Here is a 25,050-nt window from a genome sequence, read left to right as displayed (position 1 = left end):
AAAGCAAAAAAGTTTATTAAGAAATAAGTCCTTTTACCCTCTTGCTTTCTGTTACCCAGTTCCGCTCTGAACAGGCATCATACATACTCCATGGACTGGTACCTTCTGTCCTCTTAATGCATCCAAGGAAAGAGCCATCCAGACCTCAGCTGACCAGCTGTCTTTCCGTTGCTATGAAGGCCTGTTACTTTCATGGCACAAAACAGGATTAGGTGCCTTATACTGCTCTGCTCCATTTCACCCAATAACCACACTTTAATCATAATTCCACACTTTCTAAGAATCTTTGGCCTGAAACCCACTCAGTGCTAACCAATTTCCATACTGGTTAGTTTTCCCTGATAGACAGCAAAAGAACTTAATCTTATTTTAAAATGAGAACAAAATGCTGGTGGGGGGACAACCTGGAAAGAACATGAAACATTTTAGTTCTAGGAAGCAGAGCAGTGGGAACTCAGGAAGCATCTTAAATGTTGTGGCCAAGAGATGATTCATATTCAGCTCCCACCTGAGTCCCGAGGAGAGAGTGTCTGATTGGACTAACGTGAACTGTGTACAAGCTGGTGACGCAAAGAAAACCCCAGGGAATGACATCAGAGCAGCCCAACCAACAGGGAAGGAATCTGTGCATGCATGGTTTCTATTTGCATTGCAGACAAAACCAACATAGTTCACGTTAACTTTAAAGAGTTTATGTACTTGTAACTACACCATATTACAGTTACGAAAATTATTCTCAATGAACTACAAGGCATAGTTTTGTGAGTATAGAGATCTTCCTCATTCTTTTCAGTTACTGCATAATAATCTACTGAACTGACTTTCCAAAATTAACTAATCAATTTACTACTGCTGGATACTTAAGCTGTTCCAAGTTTTTAAAAATTCTGTGGTAAATGTACGTCTATATTTTTGTGCCTGTGCTTTTTGAGATGACTCCCTAGAATTGCAGCAGTGATTAATTAATTACACTTTATGTTGATACACAATACCATGTTAGTGTTAGTGTGCTAGGCATTCAGTCACGTCTGCTGCTTTGTGACCCCACGGACTGCAGCCCACCAGGCTCCTCTGTCCATGGGATTCTCCAAGCAAGAATACTGGAGTGGGTAGTGATTCCCATATTGCCTTCGAAAATGGCTTTCTACCTATTTACCCTCCCAACGTATAAAAATGTCACATCTGTAACAGTACTGGCTATTACCCATAATGTGTGTGCTGGTTTGTGCTGATGGTGAGAACTTTTAAAATTTCCATTTATCTGATCATTAGTGCAATTAAGATTTTCCTTGACTGTTTTCTTCATTTAGAGTTGCTGTCATACTGTGTATCTTACCTGATTTTGTCGGACTGTGTCTCTTACTTGCTGCTTTACAACAGCATTTCTTAACTTTTTGTATTGTATTGGGGTATAGCCAATTAACAATCTTATGATAGTTTCAGGTGGACAGCAAAGGGACTCAGCCATACATATACATGTATCCATTCTCCCCTGAACTCCCCTCCCATCCAGGCTGCCACATAAAGCAACAGCGCTTTTTATAAGGACTATACCCTTTGTAATATATATATAAAATATCAGTCGTGTGTCTTTTCACTTTGCATAGTGTCTTATACCATGGAAAAATTTAAATTTTTTACATGGTCTTACCTAATACTGTCCTTCTTCATAACTTCTGGACTCTGCGTCCTGCTTACTAAAGCCTACCTGAACTCAAGGGGATAGAAATATTTTACATTCTCTTCTCAGAAATTTAATATTGTGTTTCCTATTATATCTTTAATCTATACGGAATGAACTTCTCTGTAAGGGGTGAAATGTGGGTCTGACTTTACTTCCAGCTGGATAATTGTCAAGCACCATTTAAGTAATCTATCTCCCCCACTGACACATGAAAAATAATTACTTTTGCAAGTAAATTCATGGGGACACAATCATTTTTCAAAAATTTCCTTGTGATGCTTTCCTATTTACCATTCTACATTGATTTTCAGAACAAAATCGTCAGTGGAAATTTATCCTAAAAGAATTGTGACTGGAACTGACCAAATGTACAGACATGTTTACAGTACTAAAAGTTCCTTCTAGAAACATGGATCTCCATTTATTCATAACCTGTGTTCTCCTTAACAGAGGTTAGAAGTACTCCAAAATAGTCCATTTCAATTATTTTTTTCTGTACTCTAGACAGCTTAATTATGAGTCCTTGAAGGTTCAGCATTAATCTGTGAAACCAGGTGTCTTAAAAAAGGGCTAGACTATTCAAGTTCTCTGCTTCTTCCATTTTAAATATTAGGAATTTTTACTTTTTGCCTTTACTAAATAGTCTTGCATTATTCCCAGTTATTTTCTAATTCTTTTGTTCCAGTCTCATCCAGAGTTCTAGATACTTCCTAAAACATACTCTATGTATTAGGTCATGTTGAATTTTCTCACCAACAAAGGAATACAGTCATATACGTGGTGGTATAAAGCTTTAAACGTGTTAATGTTTAAGCTTTAACACATGCTAATCCTCATCATTCACATTAAGTTTCAGTTTTAAAAACTGTTATGATCTCCAAGTACATATACTGTCTTCCAGAGTTCACTGCTTAAAAACAGCTTTCAAGCAGACTCTGAAGGATACTAAGCTATCATTCAGAGCATTTAGTCTGGGTCAGGCACTATGCTAAGCACTTGGTATGCATCAAGTAGTTTAAATTTTCACACCGAGGGTTTTAAGAGAGTCATATAATTACATTTACATTTGAACAGACCACTGTGGAAGTAGTGTGAAGAATGAACTTGGAGGAGACAAAAGAGGATGCAGAGGGACCAGTGTTTAGACAATTGGAATAGTCCAGATGAGATGACTATGTTTTGGATTAGGGCAATGAGGATGGAAAGATGTGGATAAGTTCCAGAAATACTCAGCAGACACACCCCCAGGACTTGGTGACACGGGGGTTGGGGAAGAGCTCAGGGCTGGAGACGACGCTGCAGCATGGATTTTATGATGGTGAGCAAGGTGCACACTTTGTCTGAAGACTTCTCCGCATTCTTTACATTCGTAAGCTCTCTCTCCAGTGTGGATTCTTCTGTGTAGATTAAGGTGTCCAATCTGGCTGAAGGTTTTCCTACATTCCTTACACTGATAGGGTTTTTCTCCGGAATGAATTCTCTGATGAACAGTAAGCGACTGTCGATGGCTAAAGGCTTTACCGCATGCACTACATTCGTAAGGCTTCTCCCCTGTGTGACATCTTTGATGACAAGTGAGTGATGACTTTGTTCTGAATGCCTTCTCACAGTCGACACATGCATAGGGCTTTTGGCCTGTGTGGAGTCTCAGATGCTGAGCACGGGACGAGCTGTCGCTAAAAGCCTTCCCACATTCAGTACACTCATAGGGTTTCTCTCCTGTGTGAACTCTCTGATGTTGGACAAGGCGGGTAGCCTGGCTGAAGGCTTTACCACATTCAGTACAATCGTAAGGTTTCTCTCCAGTATGGATTTTATGGTGCTGTGCGAGGTGTGCCCTCTGGTTGAAGGCTTTCCCGCATTCCTTACATTCATAAGGTTTCTCTCCAGTATGAATTCTCTGATGAGTAGCCAGCTGCGAACTGATGCTAAAAGCTTTTCCACATTCCTTACATTCATAGGGTTTTTCTCCAGTATGGATCCTCAGATGGCTAGCAAGGTGTATGCTCTGCCTGAAGGCTTTCCCACATTCTCTGCACTGGTAAGGCTTCTCTCCAGAATGCACTCTTTGGTGCTGGGTGAGTGAGGCATGATGGCTAAAGGCTTTCCCACAGATATCACATTCATATGGTTTCTCTCCTGTGTGAATTCTCTGATGCACAGTCAGGGATGAGCCGTAGCTGAAGGTTTTCCCACACACGTTACATTTGTAGGGTTTCTCTCCAGTATGAATTCTCCTGTGCTGAATAAGTCCTATGTGATCGCTGAAGGCCTTGCCACAGTCGATGCAGTCAAAGGGTTTCTCCCCAGTGTGGTAATATCTCCAGTGACGGATAAGCGATGTGTTCTGCCTGAAAGCTTTCCCACATTCAATACATTCGTAGGGTCTTTTGCCGGTGTGACACCTCTGATGTCGGGCAAAGGAGGAGCCATCACTGAAGGCCTTGCCACATTCCTTACATTTATAAGGCTTCTCCCCAGTATGAATTCTCTGATGCTGAGCAAGGTGTGCAGGCTGGCTGAAGGCTTTTCTACACTCCTTACATTTATATGGTTTTTCTCCAGTATGAATTCTTTGATGTTGGATAAGATGTACATTTTGGCTGAAGGCTTTCCTACATTCCTTACATTCAAAGAGTTTCTCTCCAGTGTGTATTCTGTGGTGCTGGACAAGGTGTTGACTCTGGTTGAAGGCCTTCCCACAGTCCTTACACTCATATGGTTTCTCTCCAGTATGAATTCTCTGATGAACAGTAAGAGATGAGCTCTGGGTGAAGGTTTTCTCACATTCATTACATTTAAAAAGTTTCTTTCCTGCATAGACTTTCTTGTGTTTTAATACCATGGAATTTTTGGAAAAGTTTTTTTTATCTGACTTGTGATTATTATAAATATTCTCTTCTATACTGTGTAGAGGAACAAATTTCTCAGGTTTGTTATATCTGTGGTCTATTTCCACAGTGAAGGTTTCTTTAGGAGCGCTTCTTTCTTGCCTGATAAATGTCTCTTGGCTTAACAACCGCCTCTCAAAAAGATCTTCACATTTCCAATTTTCTCCAAGAGTAGGACATTCACGTTCATAGCTTGCAATTCTCTCCATTAACATATCATCACATACAAACTGCTTCAGAGGTAATTCTTGTGTCTCATGTATAGATTCCCAATCTGAAAGATTCAAAAAACCAAATGTTTCCTTTATCATGGGCTATAACAAAGGAAACATTTAACACAGAAAAGGTGATTTGAAAATAATGAACTCCACAAAATATATTATGCACAGGTATTTCAACTGAAAAAAATATGTAAGCAGACCCCAGAGAATGAGAGCTCATAGAAGAACATGGAAACGGTGATTTAGAAAATTAAATGTAGGATAACAGAGCCCTGAAGGTGCAGGCTGCAATGGCAGTAATATTTTATGCCTGTATTAACGTTAACAGACTGTACATCAAATTCTCTTCCTCTATTCTCTCCCTCGTCTAGGAGACTTGCATATACAGCCAGGCTAATTTTCTTAAAAAACCAATACTACCACTTAACTCTGCCACTCAAAAATCTCTGTAGATTCCCTGAAACCACAAATACCTTATGCTTTGTGACTTCTCTTGGAGTTTAGGCAAAATCCTAGAATCATGTCTTCATAATCAGAAAAAAGCATTCCCATAAGCCATTTCCATGTATTTTAATAAAGTAAATGCTCTTCATTTCTCATAGATCCCTGAACTTCAGAGTGGATATTAAGGGATTTTTCCATTCATCATCTTTCTTTCACCAGCCTAGGAAAACTATCACATCTTAATAGGGTTCTGCCAGGTGTCTTTTTGTGGAAACTAGTCTTACAGAGATATGTAGGTTGGTATCACTGTTATTAATTAAATGCTTATTTACTACCACATCACTACCTTTCTTACCTTGTGAGATAGAATATAAGCTTTCGGGAAGAAATAAATGAGCCTTATATACATACACTACTACTAAGTCACTTAATGTATATCACAGGAACTCAGGCACAAGGAAGAAATTCTTGATAAATCTATAAAGAAGAAATGTGCATAGAAGAGGTGACACCAAGAGAAAGCTTTAGGGACGAGGTGACATCAAGAACTATGACAACAAATTACTGACTAGTCCAATGCTCCCTAGTTTTCTACTACATGTCAAGCATGGGGAACACTAACGTAATTAAAGACAGTTGTTCTAGAGAAGTACAGAAAGTTATGAGGAAGACAAGACCAACAAAGCAAGTAATTTGAGAAGAAAATATAATATATCAAAAATGAATCCATGTGGTAAAAAAGGAAAACTAGTATAAAAGTTCAGAGATGGGAGGGATCAAATCTACCAAAGCAATTGAGAAATACTGAGATATTAACAGGCTTCCTCCCCACGTCATTCATGGTATCAGGAACACCCAAACTTCAATAATTCTAGAACTGGGTCCATGAGAACTCAAGAAACCAATTCCCCACGGTTTTTCTTACGTAGATGGACTGAGGGGAGCAATCCTAGAAAGAGGAAAGCAGGAAGATGACAGCGTCATCTGCTCTTCCCTCAAATTTACTTTGTTGTATGAAGGCCGTCTTCATTTCCGGCCTCCCGTGGAGAGCCATGGTTGTCCCTTACCTTTCTGGCTTTTCTCAACATGGATGCCAAGCTGCCTTAATCACTGAATAATACCTAAAGCCATACTGTCACTCAGTGTCCCATCAGATTTACAATAGGCTTCTTTATCCCCTTTCCCTCTTCCTGTATCTGTTCTTCACATGCACAGTTATTACCTCTTATCAGGAAAGTTCCTCTTTCTGTTTTCCTCTTTAAGGCTGATAGTAGCTTCCTACATAACCAAACTATAAAGCGTGTCTAAACCGAGCTTATTTCCCTTCTAATATTTGGAGGATCCTAGAAGTAGAGAGTCCACATCATCCCCAAATGTAAAGATCAAACACTGTTACAAAAGTGAAAGGAGAATTTCATAAAGGCATAATATCATATGTGATCCCAACATTCCCTTGTCTTTGTGAAATTTAGGTTCAGAGGGGGAGACAAAAAATAAGCACACACCCCCAAAACAAGTTAATTATGGGCTCTCCTGAGTGTTACAAAGAAACAGTGGCTTCACAGATTGTACATGGGTTGGAATAGGGAAATGTTCATTATATGAAGTGGTCAGGAAGGTGTCCAATGAGATGATTTTTGAGCTCTGGCCTGAAAGCCAGGCATAGACAGAAAGCCAAGAGAAGAGCATTCTAGGCAGAGAAAACAGGAAAAACAAAAGCCTGAGTGGGAAAGAGCTTGCGAGTTCAGAAAAGGCGACCTATGGGATAGAGCGGTGCTTTTCAACTGTACATCAGGCACTTGTTGAAAATGATAGTCCTAAGACACTGCCTATGATCCAGAGGGAGTCAGACTTGAACTCAGACTGCCTCTAACCTCATCTAGTCTCTCACGGCTTAGAGACTCAGGATGCGGGAATACCTGTAACACATACGGAACATACCTTGATAACCTGCATCATGAAGAAAACTCTGGGCTAAAGTACAGTGAAAAAGCTAAAACATAACGGAAGATAAGGCTGGAAAATTAAGAAGGAGCTGGTAGGATCTGGATTTTTCCTATTTGTGACAGGAAAGCAAAAACTGATTTAAAGTAGCAGGGTATGTTATGATTTCCATGCAGCATCCAATTCTGGAGTTAAGATTTAAAAAACAGAGAAGTTTATGTTAAGTCAGTATGTCAAAAGGAAAAGGGGATGGAAAGGAGCTGGATAAAGATTTTTGCAAAATGAGTTTTTAAAAGAGAGTTGAGATTGCCGGGAGAAATAACAATCTCAGATATGCCAGTGATACCACTGTAATGGCAGAAAGTGAAAAAACTTAAGATCATGGCATCCAGTCCGATCATTTCATGGCAAACAGAAGGGGGGAAAGTGGAAACAGTGACAGATTTTATTTCCTTGGACTCCAAAATCACTGCAGACTGTGACTGCAGCCATGAAATTAAAAGACATTTGCTCCTGGGAAGGAAAGTTATGCTAAACATAGACAGCATATTAAAAGGCAGAGACATCACTTTGCTGATAAAGGTCTGTATAATCCAAGCTATTGTTTTTCCAGTAGTCATGTTTGGATGTGAGAGCTGGACCATAAAGAAAGCTGAGGGCCGAAGAATTGATGCTTTTGAACTGTGGTGTTGGAGAAGACTTGAGAGTGCCTTGGACTGCAAGGAGATCCAACCAGTCAATCCTAAATGAAATCAATCCTGAATATTCAGTGGAAGGACTGATGCTGAAGCTGAAGCTCCAATACTTTGGCCACCTGATGCAAAGAGCCAACTCATTGGAAAAGACCCTGATGCTGGGAAAGATTGAAGGCAAAAGGAGAAGGGGGCAGCAGAGGATGAGATGGTTGGATGGCATCACCAGCTCAGTGGCCGTGAATGGATCCAGCTCTAGGAGACAGTGAAGGACAGGGGAACCTGGCATGCTATAGGCCAGGGGTCAGAGTCAGAAAAGACTGAGCAACTGAAAAACAAGCAGAAGAGAAGATATCTGGGGAGCTCACGCTAAGAAGTCAACTTTCAGTCTCCCAGGTTTGGAAGGCTTGAGAAGAGCTTCTTTTTTTTTTTCTTTTAATTAATTTAATGGAAGGATAATTACTTGACAATATCGTGATGGTTTTTTGCCATACATCAACATGAACTGGCCACAGGTATGTGTAGGGAACTAGGTTTAAAGAAGGTTGAGAAGTGCTTGCAAACGAGACTCTCAACCAGGGCTGAGCATTCTTGCAAACGAGATGTTCAGCTAAGAATCCTGTTTGTTCCCGTGGGAAAAGAACATTGCTTGCACACAAAGATGTTTCTCTGATTCCTCAAAAAAAACAGACCTTGAGACAAAACAGATTCTAAGTTAATAAAAAAGTTCCCCAAAACAAAGTCTTGGCTGCAGTAAATAAGCCAAGGTAAAGGTTATCTCGCCCTGCGCCTGCGCACTATATAGTCTCTAAATCATAGTGCTTGGCAGCTTGCCCTGTAGGTTGTTGTGCAAGAGATATAAAATTAAGCAGCTGTAAAAAGCAAGTGTTAAAATATAAAAATTTAAACCACTCTGCAGTATTGGTGTTTCATTCCGTCGCCGACAGTATGCACGTGTCCCCCTCATCCCGTTCCCCGCTCCCACCTCCCTTCGCACCCTAGGCCTCTGGGCTGTCCCAGGGCGCCAGCTCTGAATGCTTCTTTGAGAAGAGTTTCTAAGAAGCATAAGAAAGGAGGAAAGACCACCTGTGCAAATGGCGGGGCCACTGCCTAGGAAGGACTCCCCCCTCCGGCTCTCCCACACTCACCTGGGAATGGGCTTCTCAGCTCATTCTCCATCATCATCCAGGGCTCTTTCCCTTGCTCCAGTAAGGAGATGACAGATGGCTTAGAGATACAAAGTCCTGCATACAGAAAAAGGTATGAAAATTGGTCATGTTTTGGACATTTCAGCTGGTCCCTCAATTCTGATGGAACGACATGATGGAAATGAATAATTCAAGGAGTGACAGCTATATAAAGCTTCTGGCATAGTTTAGTGGGGCTGCTAACAGCCAATCCTATCAAAGTGGAATCATTTTCTAAGAGACCGGAGGCAGAAATGCAGCCCAGCATTTTTAGAAGATCACTGGACAGCAGTAAGTGAGGTAATATAAAGAACCCCTAGAGACGGTTTGGAGATGGCTGGATGGCATCACCGACTCGATGGACATGGGTTTGGGTAGACTCCGGGAGTTGGTGATGGACAGGGAGGCCTGGCGTGCTGTGATTCATGGGGTCGCAAAGAGTTGGACATGACAGCGACTGAACTGAACTGAGAGACAGTCTGGAGTGTGAGTTAACTGTCTGATTGAAAAACAAAATCAATATTTTTCAAAGGAATGTAACAGAATCCTAAAACTCTATAATGTAGTATTTATAGTGTCCAGGAAAAAATCTAATTACTCCCTAAAAAGTGGAAAAAGTGAATCATACTCAGAAAAAAAGGCATTAATGGAGACCCAACCTGTGACAACACAGATGCTGGAATCAGTAGACTAGGATTTTAAAACAGATATTATATCCTATATTCGAGAATATAAAGGAAAATATGCTTGTAATACTCTTGGCAGCAAAATAGAAATTATAAAAAAGAACCAAGTAAAAAGTCTAGAATTGAAAAATACAGTATCTGAAATTTAAAAATTCACTAGATGGGCTTAACAAGACATTGAAGAGGACAAAGAAAGCAGCAGTGAACTTGAAAATGAATCAACAGAAATTATCTAAGCTGACGGAGAAAAAAGATTTTTAAAAGGGAACACATCCTTAGTTACCTAAGGCACAATATCCAAGATTCTAACATGTGTGCAACTGGAATCCCAGAAGAAGAGAGTAGAAAAAAATTAACAATCAAACATTTCTCAAATTTGGTCAAAGACATACATTGAGTTTCACAACATTTAGTGACCCACAAGCAAGCAGGAGGAAAGGGGCCTCCAGACAAGGCAAAGCTAAACTAGCCCCTGACATGGCCCTAGCGATGACAAGGGCGTTAGCCCCCTAAGAACATCTAAAGCAATTTTCAGCGTGTGCCTCGCTAGTTCACTTTCTGCAAGTTAATAAAGATATACAGATTTTAAAGCAGCATTCTGAATTCATAACGATCTGGCTCTATTCTTGGTGAACCCTGTTATGCTGGTAACACGACTACAGGACAGAGGAAACAGGCCAGCACAGGAGACCAGTGTGGGTCACAGCGTGCCGTGTGTTCCCAGCTGACCAAAAGGCGCACTCACGAAATATCTGATACACACCCAGATCACCGACTCAACCTGAGATATTCACCAGTTCCTGAACATCCTCTTCATTGTCCAGAGTCAATTCTGATCGACACACAACAAATTTAAAAAAAAAAAAGTAAAGAGTCCCTGAGGGTAATTCTGAATTATACAGAGGGGGAAAAGATCCTCACCCAGTGAAACCAGGCTCTGATAGTTCTCCAGCATCATCCTCCTGTACAAACTCCTCTGAGCAGGGCTCAGCCATTGCCATTCCTCCTTGGAGAAGTCTACTGCCACATCCTTGAATGTCACCAGGTCCTGCAATAACACAAAGACCTTCTGGATCAAGCAATGCTCATGTCCACACGTGACTTCAAGCTTAAGCATTGAGTTGGCCCTACTTTATGTGAGAAATAGCCCTTTGAGGAAAAAACCCTTAAACATATAATATTAAATAGTTCTTATTGAAGTTGCTAAATTGTACTGTATACAATGGTGCGAATCCATTTCTCTTGTGTGTGTGAGTGTGTGCTCAGCTGCGTCTGACTCTTTGCCACTCCATGGACTACAGCCGACCAAGCTCCTCTGTCCACGGGAGCTTCCAGGCCTGGGGAAGTACGGACAGATGGCCACAGGGCGGTAGAGAAGGGCTTCAAGGAGGATGTGTGTCTATGGCTGAACCTTCAAAAACAACACAAAAGAATATTTAGGTTGATATTATGGAAACGGTACTCTATGGGATCCTAGTGCTTTAAGGAGAAGAGGCATTGAACTGACATGGCTGGGGGTTTTTTTGTTGACACAATAAAAAATATATTTAGAGTGCAGTTTTTTTTGTGTGGGGGGGGGGCAGTGGGGGGGGGGGTTGCCGAGCCTCAAGGCTCAAGGCTTGTGGGATCTTAGTTTCCTAACCAGGGATTGAACCCAGTCCCAGCAGTGAAAGCACTAACCACTGGAATGCTAGGGAATTCCCCTAGAATGCAACTGGTTTTTAATGCTGTGCCATTAAGAATTAATTAGCATGTCATGCCACACGTCAGTGACCCGAAGAGCAACCTGAGAAAGCACCCAGTGCAGGACTGCAACACAGCCACCTTGTGTACTAAATCTGAGTACAACAAGCCAGTATATATTTAGACAATGTCAAAATGAAACCAAAAATAGTTATTTTCAGTTTCTTAAAGACAATGCCCAGTTATAATCACCAGCAGATCAAGACAATTTTCTTTTTTTTGGTCAATTTTCAGAGATTCGCAGGTGTTTTTCTTTTGAATTGAGATATAGTTGACAAACAATATTATATAAGTTTCAGGTATACAATATAGTATTCACAATTTTTAAAGGTTATACTCCATTTATAGTTATTATAAGATATTGGCTATATTTACCTGTGTTCTACAATATATCCTTGTAGCTTATTTTATACATAATAGTTTATAGCTCTCAATTCCTTACCCCTATCTTGTCTCCTCCTTCCCCCTAGTAACCACTCCTTTGATTTCTATATCTGTGAGAGTTGTGAGAAATTTTTTAAAGTGTTACGGGCATTTTCATCTTCACATTTATTTCCAATGAAAATACTAAAAATCTTTGTAATGCTCAGTGTTGTCATTTATCACAACATGGATGGAACAGAGGGCATTATCTCAGTGAAAGAAGTCATACAAAGACAGACAGACACTGTATGATCTCACTTAACTGCGGAATCTAAACAAACAAGACAGAAACTGGACAGACACAGAGCTAGAACTGGTAGTTGCCAATGGAGAGGGGAGGACAGCGTGGACAAGTGGGGCAAAAAGGAGCAACTCACAGTGCAGAGACCTGGTAATGCCACCTCAACTAGGCTCTCAAAGTATAGTAGTGAGTCACCTTGATAGTGTGGACCCTTGATGTATGGTACATGAGGAAAATGGAACTCTGTGATCTTCCTTCTAAAAATACATTAGTCCAGTCGAATCAGAGGAAAAAACATCAGATTTCAGAGATGTTCTGCAAAATAACCTGAGAACCTCTCAAAACTGACAAGGTTTTCAAAAAGAAGGAAAGTATGAGAAACTGTCAGGCACAAGGAGACAGAACTACTACATGTAACGTGGCGCCCTGGCTAGGACCCTGGTACAGAAAAAGGACACTGAGTGAAAACGAAGGAAGTGTGCACAAAGCATGGACTTAGTAATAGTCTATCAACGTCGGCTCATTCAGGGCTTCCCTGGTAGCTCTGCTGGTAAAGAACCGCCTGCAGTGCGGGAGATCCTGGTTCAATTCCTCGGTCAGGAAGATCCCCTGGAGAAGGGACAGGCTACCCACTCCAGTATTCTTGGGCTTCCCTGGCGGTTCAGCTGGTAAAGAATCTACCTGCAATGCGGGAGACCTGGGTTTGATCCCTGGGACGGGAAGATCCCCTGGAGGAGGGCATGGCAACCCACTCCAGTATCCTTGCCTGGAGAATCCCCATGGACAGAGGAGCCTGGTGGGCTACAGTCCATGGGGTCAAAAAGAGTCGGACACGACTGAGCGACCAAGCATAGCACTCACCAAACTTAATGTAAGATATCAGAAATTGGGGAAGCAGAGTGTGATGCGTATGCATACCCCCCCCCCCCCCACCGCTATCTGCAAGGTTTCTATTGTAAAAAAGTCTATTTGTAAAAAACTAAGGGGAGTGCTCCCTGGGAGAGGTGGGAGCCAGGCCCTCAGATAAGGCTGTTGTTGTTCTTGTTCAGACGCTGTCATGTCCAGCTCTTTGCCACTCCATGGACTGCAGCACACCAGGCTTCCGTGTCTTCACTGTCTCCCGGAGTTTTGCTCAAACTCATGTCCACTGAATAGATGATGCTACTAACCATCCCATCCTCTGCTGCCCCCTTCTCCTTTTGCCTTCAGTCTTTCCCAGCCTCAGGGTCTTTTCCAAAGACTGTTAGTCAAGGGACTTTCATAAAGAAAACAGCTTTACTAAGTGCTAAACAGTAAGGCTGCCTTTCGAGGAAGAGAAATGAAATAACTAACCTGGGGTATGGCTTTCACTAGCTCAACTGTCATTTTCACCTTCTTTTCCTGGCTTCTCTCTTGGAGAACAGCACTGTCCTGGGAGGGTAAGGCTGGAAGAAGAAAAAGGAGAGTGAGAAGGTGAGGGCCTCTCTGCACTCCCACGATCAGCAGCGTAAGAATTCTGTCTTCCCCGTCCTCCTCCCCGCCTTCTTTGGTTTCACTGCCCACATAACCAAGAGATTACAGGCAACCAGTGGTGATTGAGGGGTCTAACTTATGACTCTTTCTCTCAAGCTCGAGGTCCTAAATTTGATCTTTCCTAAAAGTTGCATTCCCATTTCCTGGTCTTATTATGAATAAAACTAACAAGATGCGCTAGATACTCTGCATACATTATCTTCTTTCACCTTATTTTAAAAATAATCCCATGAAATTGTTGCTTTCTCTGTAGGTAAAGGTGGACTCTTTCCTTCCCAGATCTCCGCTTCATGCTTTGATACAGTCTACAGTTTGAAAATCGGACTCCTGAATGCCATCAGAGGACAGGGTTCTCCTCCTCCTCCTGCCAAACCTTTGCTTTCCTCCATGACAATGGATCCTTTAGCACCCAATTCTACCACCTTCCCTCTCATCTCTGTCCTCAACCCCTTGGTTTCCCCTCCTTTCTGTCACCCAGAACTGAGGGTGTCCCCTGCTCCAATCAGGAGCTCCAGGTACCCCACCTCTTGCTTCTCAGTGGAACTCTTGGGACTGGGAGCAGGGAATTCTACCCCAGCATTCTTATCCTGGCAAGACACAATTCCATAAATCAACATGTACAAGGCGGAAAGTTATCAACCTTCCAAGCAGTCTCCCCCAAACCAGCATAGTCACACAGGCGCTGTTACAACCACACAGGGTGATACACAGACACTGATACAAGGTCTCACATACCCCCTGATCACACGAAGGACACAGTCACAAGCATCCAGTGGAAGGCACATCACTGCAGTCACACCACCGCCTCAGAGAGGTCATGTACAAACGCACATGGTGATCACAGACATCACACACACAACTCCAATTCAATCTCTCACACACCCACGGCCCCTCATCTCTGCCTCACTCACGCACACTCCACGACCGCACAGAGGCTGTATCTGCAAACCTCGGAGTGGCGAACCATGGTCCAGCCTCTCTCCTACTCACTTTGGTCTCAACACATTAGTTTTCCTCTCTCTCTCACACACACACATTCTCAAAGGTCGCGCATATAGATACATAAACACTGCAATTGCTACCTCTAACACACGCACACACAATACACACTGGTCTCCCTCACACAGGCACTGTCACACAATCTCACACGCCGGACACACCAATATGCTCGCGGTCTCACACACACACACACATCACCCCCCTTCTCCACGATCTCTCAGCCTCTCCCGGGACCCCCGCGCTGGCTGACCTCTCACACACCCGTTTCGAACACACACCAGCACACCCCGGTCGCACGCTCTGGACGTTCACAGCCCAGTCCTGCCTCTCGGACTCACACACCCCGATCCAGCCGCCCCAAACGCCGATCCCGCTACGAACCGCAGCCTCGGCGCACCCGCGCGGGCCTCTGGGAAATGTAGTCCGCCCGGCAGCGACCGCGCAGCGGCGCCCAGGCCGGGGCTCCACGGCCGGGCTCAGAGCCGCCCGCCTCGGCGGCCCTGCCTGGCCCTCGGGCTCAGACACTAGACCACCCTGACCAACCCAGAGCCTCCCCCTGGAAGCCAGCCGCCCTCACCCGAAGGACTTCGGCAGCCGACGCCCGGGAGACCAGCGCACGGCGCCGAACCGCCCCAGGTGGGCGAGCAGTCAGGCGCGAGGGGCGGAGACAGGGCGTGGCTTAGCCGAGGGGGCGTGTTCTTAGGCTGTTGAGACGGAGAGGCGGAACCTTAGCGTCAGAGCGGGAGTGCCTTTGCACGTACGTGATTACGCCCGAGGGGCGGGGCCCAGGATAGCAGAGGCGTGATTACGCTCGAGGGGAGGGGCCCAGGACATCAGAGGCGTGGCTACGCCGGAAGGGCGGGGCCAGAAGGTTCAGGGCCGTGGCGCGGCTGGATGCGAGTGTACGCAGGCGCGGAGAATGAGAATTCCCCCCTCCCCTCTCCTGGAAACCAGAAGCGTCCGTAGTTACGGGAACGGACAGTCCTCTGTGAGCTCTGGTGTGCACCTGTGATGTTCCGCTGTCTGTGTCCGTATGACCACGGTGTCGCTCGAGTGCGGTCCTTTGAGCCTGCCCATGGGAGAGTGATTTTCTGTGTTAAGTTTTGGGACCGAAGGATCAAATGAGGGAACCCCTGCTGGAATGACTTATTATACCAAATTAGTACATTTCTCACTTGCAGAATGGAAATGTTATTATCACTCTTCAGAAAGTATTTTTTTTTTGGAACCTGCACTGGTGTTGAACCCCATTCTGCTTCTGATCACAGTGGAAATGGCCCATGGTATGAGATACTAAGAAAACAGTAAAAAAAATTAGTAGCTGACTTGGAAATTGAAGCAAATAAGGAAAAGCTGCTGCTGCTGCTAAGTCGCTTCAGTCATGTCCGACTCTGTGCGACCCCATAGGTGGCAACCCACCAGGCTCCGCTGACTCTGGGATTCTCCAGGCAAGAACACTGGAGTGGGTTGCCATTGCCTTCTCCGAGACGAAAAGCCTAAAGGAAATCAATTATCAATATTCATTAGAAGGACTGACGCTGAAGCTCCAATATTGTGGCCACTTGATGCAAAAAGCCAACTCGTTAGAAAGGGCCCTGATGCTGGGAAAGATTGACAGCAGGAGAAGGGCATGACAGAGGACAGAGGGTTGGATGTCATCACTGACTCAATGGATATGAGTTTGAGCAAGCTCCTGGAGATGGTGAAGGACAGGGAAGCCTGGTGTGGTACAGTCTATTGGGTCTAAAGAGTTGGACACGACTAAGCGACTGAACAACAAATGAAAAGCCATTCAGGGGGATACAGCAGAGAAAGAACCCACAAAACTCCCCACCCTCTAAGATCTTATTTTCAAGTGAATGGAAACAAACCACAAGAAAATGAGTGAAATAGTGTATTGAATGGTGAGAAAGGCTCTGGAGAAATAGAAAACAGGGAAGAGGAACACAGTAGAGAAAATGAGACTATTCACTGTTGAAAAATGAATAGTCAGGGCACTGAAGTCTCTAATCTTCATGCAGCTTTTCATCCTGAATTTCAATGTCGGCTCATTTAGGAGTAATTCCTTACATGGGATCTACTGTTATATTCTCAGTGGTAAAGAATCCGCCTGCCTAAGGAGATGTGGGTTTGATCCCTGGGTTGGGAAGATCCCCTGGAGGAGGAAATGACAACCCACTCCAGTATTCTTGCATGGGAAATCCCACGGGAGGAAGCTGGCAGCTACAGTCCATGGGGTTTGAAAAAGAATCGGACATGACTTAAGAGGCTAAACAACAATGGGTATGTATTTTTCTTCTTTACACTGGTGCGTGCATTTTATAAATGCTTTTATATATGCACTGAAAAGAAAAAAATCCTGCGTGCTCAGTTTAGGAATATCCCCTAACATCTATTAATATGATACCCCTTATATCCATCATAGTGCTATTCCTTTGTGTCAGCCTCTTGATTCTTGTTCAGAGGTGATAGGTGCAGTGATGAGATCGATCAAATACAGCAGCTGTAGGAGGGTGTGGGAGGAAATTCAGGAAAGCCTACTGGTCGGGTAATTCGAAGCTACATCTGTGACCAGATCTGGGCACCATTTTTCAGATGTAAAGTGTTAAGTCATGGCTGTTTGCTTTTTCACACTTTGCAGCATTCAAGCCCCACCCTGCCCCTTGCTAAAGATGTGAACTTGGTGGCATATGTGTCTCTCCCAGCAGGACAGAAGCAAAAGCCAAGAGGTGATCTCTTGGCCTCATCTTTGGCTGTCAGGACACCTGTGTTATAAACTTGGTTTCAGGGCATTAAATGTGAGGGTGCACAGACTCAGGGCCAGTAAAGTCATTTGTGCAGTGCTGCTGTTCATTAGTGATGGCAGCAGAGTAGGATTCAGGCAGGAGTAGGAGGCTAGAGTTCTCCAGACTGCAGGATAATGGTTTCATGTTCTGCTTTTAACTTGCTTTGCTTCTGCCCTGTCTTTAGTTATTCCATCCAAAGAGCTCTTTGAAAAATTGGTTTAACTGGAGTATAGTTGATTTACAATATTGTGTTGGTTCAGGTATACAGCAAGGTGATTCAGTTATACACACACAAATATCCACTCTTTTTCAGATTCATTTCCCATTGTTGTTGTTCAGTCACTAAGTTGTGTTCCACTTTTTGAGACCCCATGGACTACAGCACACCAGGCTCCTCTGTCCTTCACTATTTCCGGGAGTTTGCTCAAATTCATGTCCATTGAGTCAGTGATACTATTCAACCATCTCATCCTCTGCTGCCCCCTTCTCCTCCTGCCCTCAATCTTTCCAGGTATCAGGGTCTTTTCCAAGGTATCAGCTTTTTGCATCAGGTGGCCAAAGTACTGGAGCTTCAGCATCAGTCCTTCCAGTGAATATTTGAGGGTGATTTCCTATAGGATTGACTGGTTTCATCTCCTTGCAGTCCAAGGGACTCTCAAGAGTCTTCTCCAACACCAGAATTAGAAAGCATCAATTCATCAATGCTCAGGCTTCCCCGGTGGTTCAGACAGTAAAGAATCTGTGTGCAATGCAGGAAACCCAGATGTGATCCCTGGGATGGGAAGATCCCCTGGAGAAGGGAATAGCTACCCAATCCAGTATTCTTGCCTGGGGAAGACTATAGACCAAGGACAGAATTCCATGGGCAGCCTTCTTTATGGTCCAAGTCTCACATCCATATACAACTACTGGAAAACCATAGCTGTATTTCCTTTGTAGCTTATTACAAAACATTGAGTATAGTTCCCTGTAGTATACAATAGGTCCTGGTTCATTATCTATTTTTCAGTGAGCTCCTGAGACCTTGAGAATAAGCTGCTTTTCTAAGAGTCAGAGTCAACTGAGGCTGCTTGTTTTCAAGATCTTGACTGATGGTTAGGTAACTGGAATAGTAACATTTTCAAGTCTAGTTGGCTTTGGTCAGTATTCTCCCGTATGAGTTTGCTGATGTCGACTAAGGTGTGACCTGCACCTGAAGGACTTCCCACATTTGTGGCAACTGTAGGGCTTTTCCCCAGTATGAATCCTCTTATGTTGACAGAGCGAGGAGGAAGTGCTGAAGGCCTTCCCACATGCATCGCACCTGAAGGGCTTCACTCCACTGTGAGTCCTGTCATGCGTCACCAGGGAGGAGTGATTGTTGAAGGTTTTCCGGCACACCTGACATTCATAGGGTCTCTCTCCTGTGTGACTCCGCCTGTGGACAGTGAAATGGGACCTGCAGGTGAAGGCCCGGCCGCATTCCTGACACGTGTAGGGCTTCTCACCAGTGTGGGTCCTCTGGTGCTGAGTGAGCTGCACGAGGCGGCAGAAGGCCTTCGGGCAGTCCTCACATTGATAGGGCTTCTCTCCGGTGTGAGTCCTCTGGTGCTCCGTCAGGGAAGAGAGACGGATGAAGGACTTGGGGCACTTGCTGCATCTGTAGGGCTTGTCTTCAGAGTGGATCTTCTGGTGTCTGAGGAGCTGGGCGCTCTGTGTGAAGGCTCTGCCGCAGGCCTTGCACTTGAAGGGTTTCTCTCCGCTGTGGATTCTCTGGTGGTCCGCAAGGGCGGAGGGGCGGCTAAAGGCCTTCCCACACTCGCTGCAGCAATGGAACTTCTCTCCGGTGTGGATGATCTGGTGCTGGGTGAGGTGTGTCACCTGGCTGAAGGCCCGTGTGCACTGCCCGCAGGTGTAGGGCTTCTCGCCCGTGTGGGTGCGCTGGTGTTGGGCGAGGTGGGCCTTCTGGTTGAAGGCTTTGCTGCACTCGCTGCACTGATAGGGTCTCTCTCCTGTGTGGACCCTCTGATGCTGGATGAGAGTCGATCGGCGACAGAAGGATTTCCCACACTCGAAGCACTGGTAGCACTTCTCTTCCTTCTTCATCTTCTGATGGATGACGAGGTATGCCCTGGTGCTGGAGGCCTTTTCATAGTCTCTACCCGTGCTGCTCGTTTTTTTCATCACTCTCTCATGTTGGTGTGTTTCTCCTTTTATCCTCTTCCTTAAAGACAATTCCTTACTCTTCTGTGTTGACTCATTCTCTGAAAACAAACATATAAACACATTAATATAAATAAATGTACATATCCCCACTGTTAAGAATCTATCCTTACAAAAAGGTTCTAGTATTTAAGGATATATGTACAAGGACATTTATTGTCATACTCCACCAACAGAAAAAGCTAGAAACAAATACCTGTTTATTCCTATTTTTAATTAAAAAAATGTTTTTACTGTGGAAAAATACACAAAACATAAAATTTACCATTTTAACCAATTTTAAGGATGCAATTCAGTGGCATTAAATACATGCCAATGTTGTGCAACCTTATTATCCTTATTTTTAATTTGAAATGCATTTTAAGTTTTAAATTTAAAAAACTGAAGTATAATTGATTAATAAATATCCATTGAAATATTATTTAATCTCTCATGAATGGAATTAATGCCCTTCTAAAAGGGACACCTTCCACCACATGAGGGCACAGTGAGAAGATGGTCATCTGTGAACCAGGAAATGGCCCTGCCAGACACTGAATCTGCAGGCACCTTCATCTCCAGAACTGTGAGACATAAAGATCTGTTGTTTAAGCCACCTGGTCTGCGGTGTTTATGTTATAGCAGCTCAGACAGACTAAGACAGACATCAAGGGCTGACATGGCCCAGACCACCCACAAGAGCTGGGTACTGTCCACCCCACCAGTTCTCAGCTGGGGCATTCCCAGCGGCAGTCTTCCATGAGATGCAAGAAGTGCACCCAGGACTTGGCTTGAAAAGGTCTAGATGCTACATGTGAGCTGCACATACAAGTGGCCAGACCCCTGCACCATCCCCCACAGATGTGTTTATCTCTGGCCACTCTGCTGTGTGTGCAGTAACCACTGTATTTGAAATTATCCAATCTTGGTTCCTACTTTGCCAAGGTATCTAGGAACATCTCTTTTTAAAAACTGGAGCATAGCTGATTTACAATATTGTGTTAGTTTCAGGTGTACAGCAAAGTGACTGGATTCTACATACATATGTATACATCTGTATTCTTTTTAAATTTCCTTTTATATCCATTATAGGTTATTATAAGATATTGAATACATATAGTTCCCCGCGCTATGCAGCAAATCCTTGTTGCTTATCTATTATATACATAGTCATTTGTGTCTGTGATTTCCATACTCCTCATTTATCCCTGCCCCCACCTTCTCCTTTGGTAACCATATGTTTATTTCTGCTAGTCCATTTCTGTTTTGTAAATAAGTTCTTTGTATCATTTTTTTTTTTTAGATTCCACATATAAGTGATATCATATAATACCTGTCTTTGTCTGATTTACTTCACTTAGGATGATCATCGTCTTAGTATGATACTCTCAACCATCCATATTGCTGCAAATGGCATTGTTTCATTCTTTTTATGTCTGAGTAATATCCTACTGTATATGTATACATCTTTTTCATTCATCTGTCCACGGACATTAAGGTTGTTTCTACATCTTCAATATTGTAAATGGTGCTGAAGTGAACACTGAGGTTGCATGTATCTTTTCAAATTAGAAATCTCTCCAGCTATATGCCCAAGAATAGGATCACTGGATGATACAGCAACTTTATTTTTAGTTCTTTAAGGAATTTCTATACTGTTCTCTTCCAAGTCTCAGTGAACTCCGGGAGTTGGTGATGGACAGGGAGGCCTGGTGTGCTGCGATTCATGGGGTCGCAAAGAGTCGGACACGACTGAGCGACTGAACTGAACTGAACTGAAACTGTTCTCTATAGTGGCTGTATCAGTTTACCTTCCCACCAACAGTGTAGGAGGGTTCCCTTTTCTCCACACTCTCTCCAGCATTTGTTTTGTAGACTTTTTGATGATGGTCATTCTAACCCGTGTGAAGTAATATGTCATTGTAGTTTTGACTTACATTTCTCTAACAATTAGCAAGGTTGAGCAGCTTTTCATGTGCCTGTTCTAAGAACATCTCTTACTTCCCCTTGTTAAATAGTAAATTCCTTGATGGGCTCTAGTCTCTTACAAAATTCCCTTTCTTGGCCAGAATTAGAGATTGAATATGTTTGTTAATGGAACAGTTCTTGGATGGGTGCATTTATTCAATTTATCAGAGGTGAGAGTGAGAATTTTTTGGATACATAAAGAAAACACAAGTTTTGAGATATCTTTCTGAGGAAACAGTCTTATGAAATGAATGAAGGATAAAGTGGTGAAAAACAATCCAAAGAGTAAAGGTGGAGAGCTGATCACAAGCTTACATTTGGAATCAATTATTTAAAAAGGTGGGTGAGTAGAATAGTGAATGGTGATGAGAGGTGGATCCACTGGGGACCTCAGACCAGAGGCCCTCTGAAGGAAGATGCCCAAAACTGTGGCCATCTCAGAAGGCAGCTGGCCTTTTGCACGTACATCCTTCCCTCAGCTTGGTCCCAGACTCACCTGCTCCTGGAGCTCCTGCATCCTCCTCCCTGATCACCCAGGGCTGTGGGCCTTGCTCCAGTAGGAAGGCTATGTTGGGCTCAGCAACAGATATGCCTTTGGAAGGAGAAAGAAATGGCAGTTGGTCATGCCGTTATTATCCAAGAATTCACCCCCTACCACGGAATCAGGATCAAAGCCCTTATAAGAATGGGCAGAAAAACAAAAGAACGGCCAGACAAGATTTGAAGGTTTCCGGAAGGACAGTAAGGAGGAAGTTGTCCATTCCTAACTATGCTCTTTATGGGACATGGAACAAAAAGTAAAGGTCACTGTAGGTCCCCAGAGATTTCCAACAGGAGGAGGAAGATAGAGCGGAAGGCAGATGTGAACTAAGGGCTGCATGCACTTACCCAGCCAGACCAGGTTCTGGTAAGTCTCCAACATCACAGCTGTGTACAGTTCTCTCTGAGCGGGGTCCAGGAATCCCCACTCTTCTTGGGAAAAGTCGATGGCCACATCTCGGAATGTCAGTGATTGCTGAAAGGGCAAACACTTTCTTACCCACAAGGCCCGAGGGAGAAGGAAGTCTTGGCTGAAAAACAGCAGGTGGTGCATAGGCATTGTGGCGTGTACTGGAGGATCCAGGGTTTGTTGTTGTTGTTTTTTTGGCCAAATACAGATACATATTATAGATAGTGAAAAACAACTCTTTGGGTAAGAAAAATTATCCTGTATTATCAACCAAAATGTTAAAACTGGTCATGGACCCTGTTTGAGGAAAGCATTCCAGGAACTTATTTGGAAAACAAGGATTTTTGAGGAAAGCAGGAGCCACAGTGCCTCTACACCGAGTTTGTAGCCTGTGGTTCTAATCAACAGATCCTGGCCTCCAGCGGCAACATCCGACAGGGTCTCGTCTCTAGCCAGCAGTGCTCATGTCAGCCTGGCCCCCACATCTTTACTGGTAGGAAACTATTCTTTAATCTACTGTTTCTCCTACCAAATCGGGATTTTGTACAAGTTGGTGGTGTTTGTGGACTGACAAACACTCCTGAGTTTGTCTAAAGTCTGAAGACAAGGGAAGACTGTCAGCAACCCAGGACCTCAGCTCAGTCCTGAATGGGTTTTTCCTCCAACTGCAGCCCAAAGCTTTACATATGTCTTCCTGTCCCTCCAGAGTTTACTAAATGTGCAAATATATGTAGATGGAATTTTACCACCTTCTAGATTCTCTAATTAATATATTTTATAATGTCTAATACATCACATCCTTAAAGTCATTTGTCCATTTTCTTCCATTTGTCCATTTATCTTAACGTTTTTTAAAAAATCTGAATATAAGGTCAGCATATACTTATGCTCAGTATTTAATAGCGAAATTTACATGTAAGTTCAATGAAATGTGAAAACTGTACACTTAAGTTAAATACACTGGATTATAGATTTCTCTTTTGATAAGTACATTTGAACTGAAGTACATTTCATAATTTACTAGAATCCTGGAAAACCTATTTGTTTAAATATGTGTTTGTGTGAATTGGAAACTGTTCTCCAACTAGTAAGGAAAAGAAAATCTCACTTCTTTTTAAATTTGTCCTTGGATGTGGGATTAAAGCTCAGGGCACTTGATAACAGCAGTATTTATGAGAATTTCTGTTTTACTAGATGACTTTATTCTTTAGGGTTAGGGTTAATCTTTATTCTGTAGGGTCTCACTGTAAGAAGAAACAAACCATAACTCACCTGTGATGTGCCTTCCAGAGGTCCAGTGGCCGTGCTCCCCTTCATGAGGCCTTTCTCTTGAAGAACAGAGTCCTGTGAATGTGGAGCTGAGGAGATGGAAGGAACTATTAAAAAAAAAAAAAAGCATCAAATTTGTGTCATTATCTCTTATCTTCTACTACTAAGTTGCTTCAGTCCTGTCCGACTCTGTGTGACCCCATAGACGGCAGCCCACCAGGCTCCCCCGTCCCTGGGATTCTCCAGGCAAGAACACTGGAGTGGGTTGCCATTTCCTTCTCCAATGCATGAAAGTGAAAAGTGAAAGTGAAGTCGCTCAGTCCTGTCCGACTCCCAGCAACCTCATGGACTGCAGCCTACCAGGCTCCTCCGTCCATGGGATTTTCCAGGCGAGAGTATTGGAGTGGGGTGCCATTGCCTTCTCCTTATCTACCCTCCCTGTAAAACATCAAAACAGAGTAGTGCCCAATCACAACACCTTTTTTGAGATTTACTGGTTCTCCAAGTTGTGAGAGATTCTAGTGCGATGTCTTCACATCTGTTCCTCAAAATGGTCACTGATGAAAATGACCAGCCACAGTTACTGTGCTGAGGGCTTTATATGTATTTCCTTCACACTCCGTCATGGCTGAGGCAGCCATTCCTGTCTAAATGTTTCTCCCTGAAAGTGCATGAGTGGGAAAACTGGTCAAATTAGAAAAAGGCCAATAGATGGGTTCACAGGATCTTGATTTCTTAAAATGAAAGTATGCTTGACTTACAACATTGTGTTAATTTCAAGTGTACGACACTGATTCAGTTTTAGTTTTATAAATTCGTTTTCTTCAGGTTTTCTCCCTTATTGTTGTTTAGTTGGTATAAAAATTTAAACGAATAGTCACACAGCCTTTCTAGAGCTCAGAAGAGTCCTCAACAAACACCCACAGAAACCGTGAGGCAAATCCCACAACCACACGGAGAACAAGCGTGCAGGCGGACAGGGCGCCCGACAAACCAACGCGGACACCCCGGGTACACACCCCCCCAGCGACCACCCCCGCCCCGCCCTCCACAAAGCCCCTCCCCCCGCCCTCCAAGGCCGCCTAACCCACTCACCCGCCGCGCTTCCGCCCTCCAGAAATCGGCCGCGACTCTACGCGCCTGCGCAGCCGTCGCTCACCCGACCCCCTTGGGCGCGAAACCACGGCCCCACGGGCGACAGCGCACCCGCGTGTCCGTTACTCTCGGGCA

General features: G+C 43.7%; 2 protein-coding genes across 9 annotated transcripts in view; both read right to left on the bottom strand.

Moving 5' to 3' along the window:
• Window positions 1–670: 670 nt before the first annotated feature.
• On the bottom strand, window positions 671–16,152 carry ZNF471 (zinc finger protein 471). 8 transcript variants are annotated; one of them, XM_069552107.1, is made up of 6 exons: window positions 15,010–15,066; window positions 14,193–14,255; window positions 13,489–13,580; window positions 10,671–10,797; window positions 9,025–9,120; window positions 2,720–4,849 (listed from the first exon to the last, which is right to left on the bottom strand). In XM_069552107.1, exons 3-6 carry the CDS (start codon window positions 13,519–13,521, stop codon window positions 2,826–2,828), a joined length of 2,280 nt encoding a protein of 759 aa, XP_069408208.1. In that variant the 5' UTR covers window positions 13,522–13,580; window positions 14,193–14,255; window positions 15,010–15,066; the 3' UTR covers window positions 2,720–2,825. The 8 variants fall into 8 exon arrangements, with proteins under 8 accessions (XP_069408205.1, XP_069408212.1, XP_069408208.1 ...); XM_069552109.1 differs by having other exon boundaries at window positions 14,929–15,044; XM_069552108.1 differs by having other exon boundaries at window positions 14,918–15,033.
• Window positions 16,153–16,548: 396 nt separating this feature from the next.
• The window catches only part of LOC138419651 (zinc finger protein 850-like), a 33,155-nt gene continuing 24,653 nt past the window's right edge, over window positions 16,549–25,050 (bottom strand). The window contains 4 exon segments of the mRNA XM_069552494.1: window positions 16,549–19,696; window positions 22,099–22,194; window positions 22,491–22,617; window positions 23,824–23,927. Of these exon segments, the coding sequence (XP_069408595.1) occupies window positions 18,594–19,696; window positions 22,099–22,194; window positions 22,491–22,617; window positions 23,824–23,927 (1,430 nt within the window). The 3' untranslated portion in view covers window positions 16,549–18,593.

Source organism: Ovis canadensis, chromosome 14, assembly GCF_042477335.2.
Source record: "Ovis canadensis isolate MfBH-ARS-UI-01 breed Bighorn chromosome 14, ARS-UI_OviCan_v2, whole genome shotgun sequence".
In the NCBI taxonomy this organism is placed as follows: domain Eukaryota; kingdom Metazoa; phylum Chordata; class Mammalia; order Artiodactyla; family Bovidae; genus Ovis; species Ovis canadensis.
Note: the sequence above shows the minus strand (reverse complement) of the source record. Positions and strands in the feature narration are given on the sequence as shown.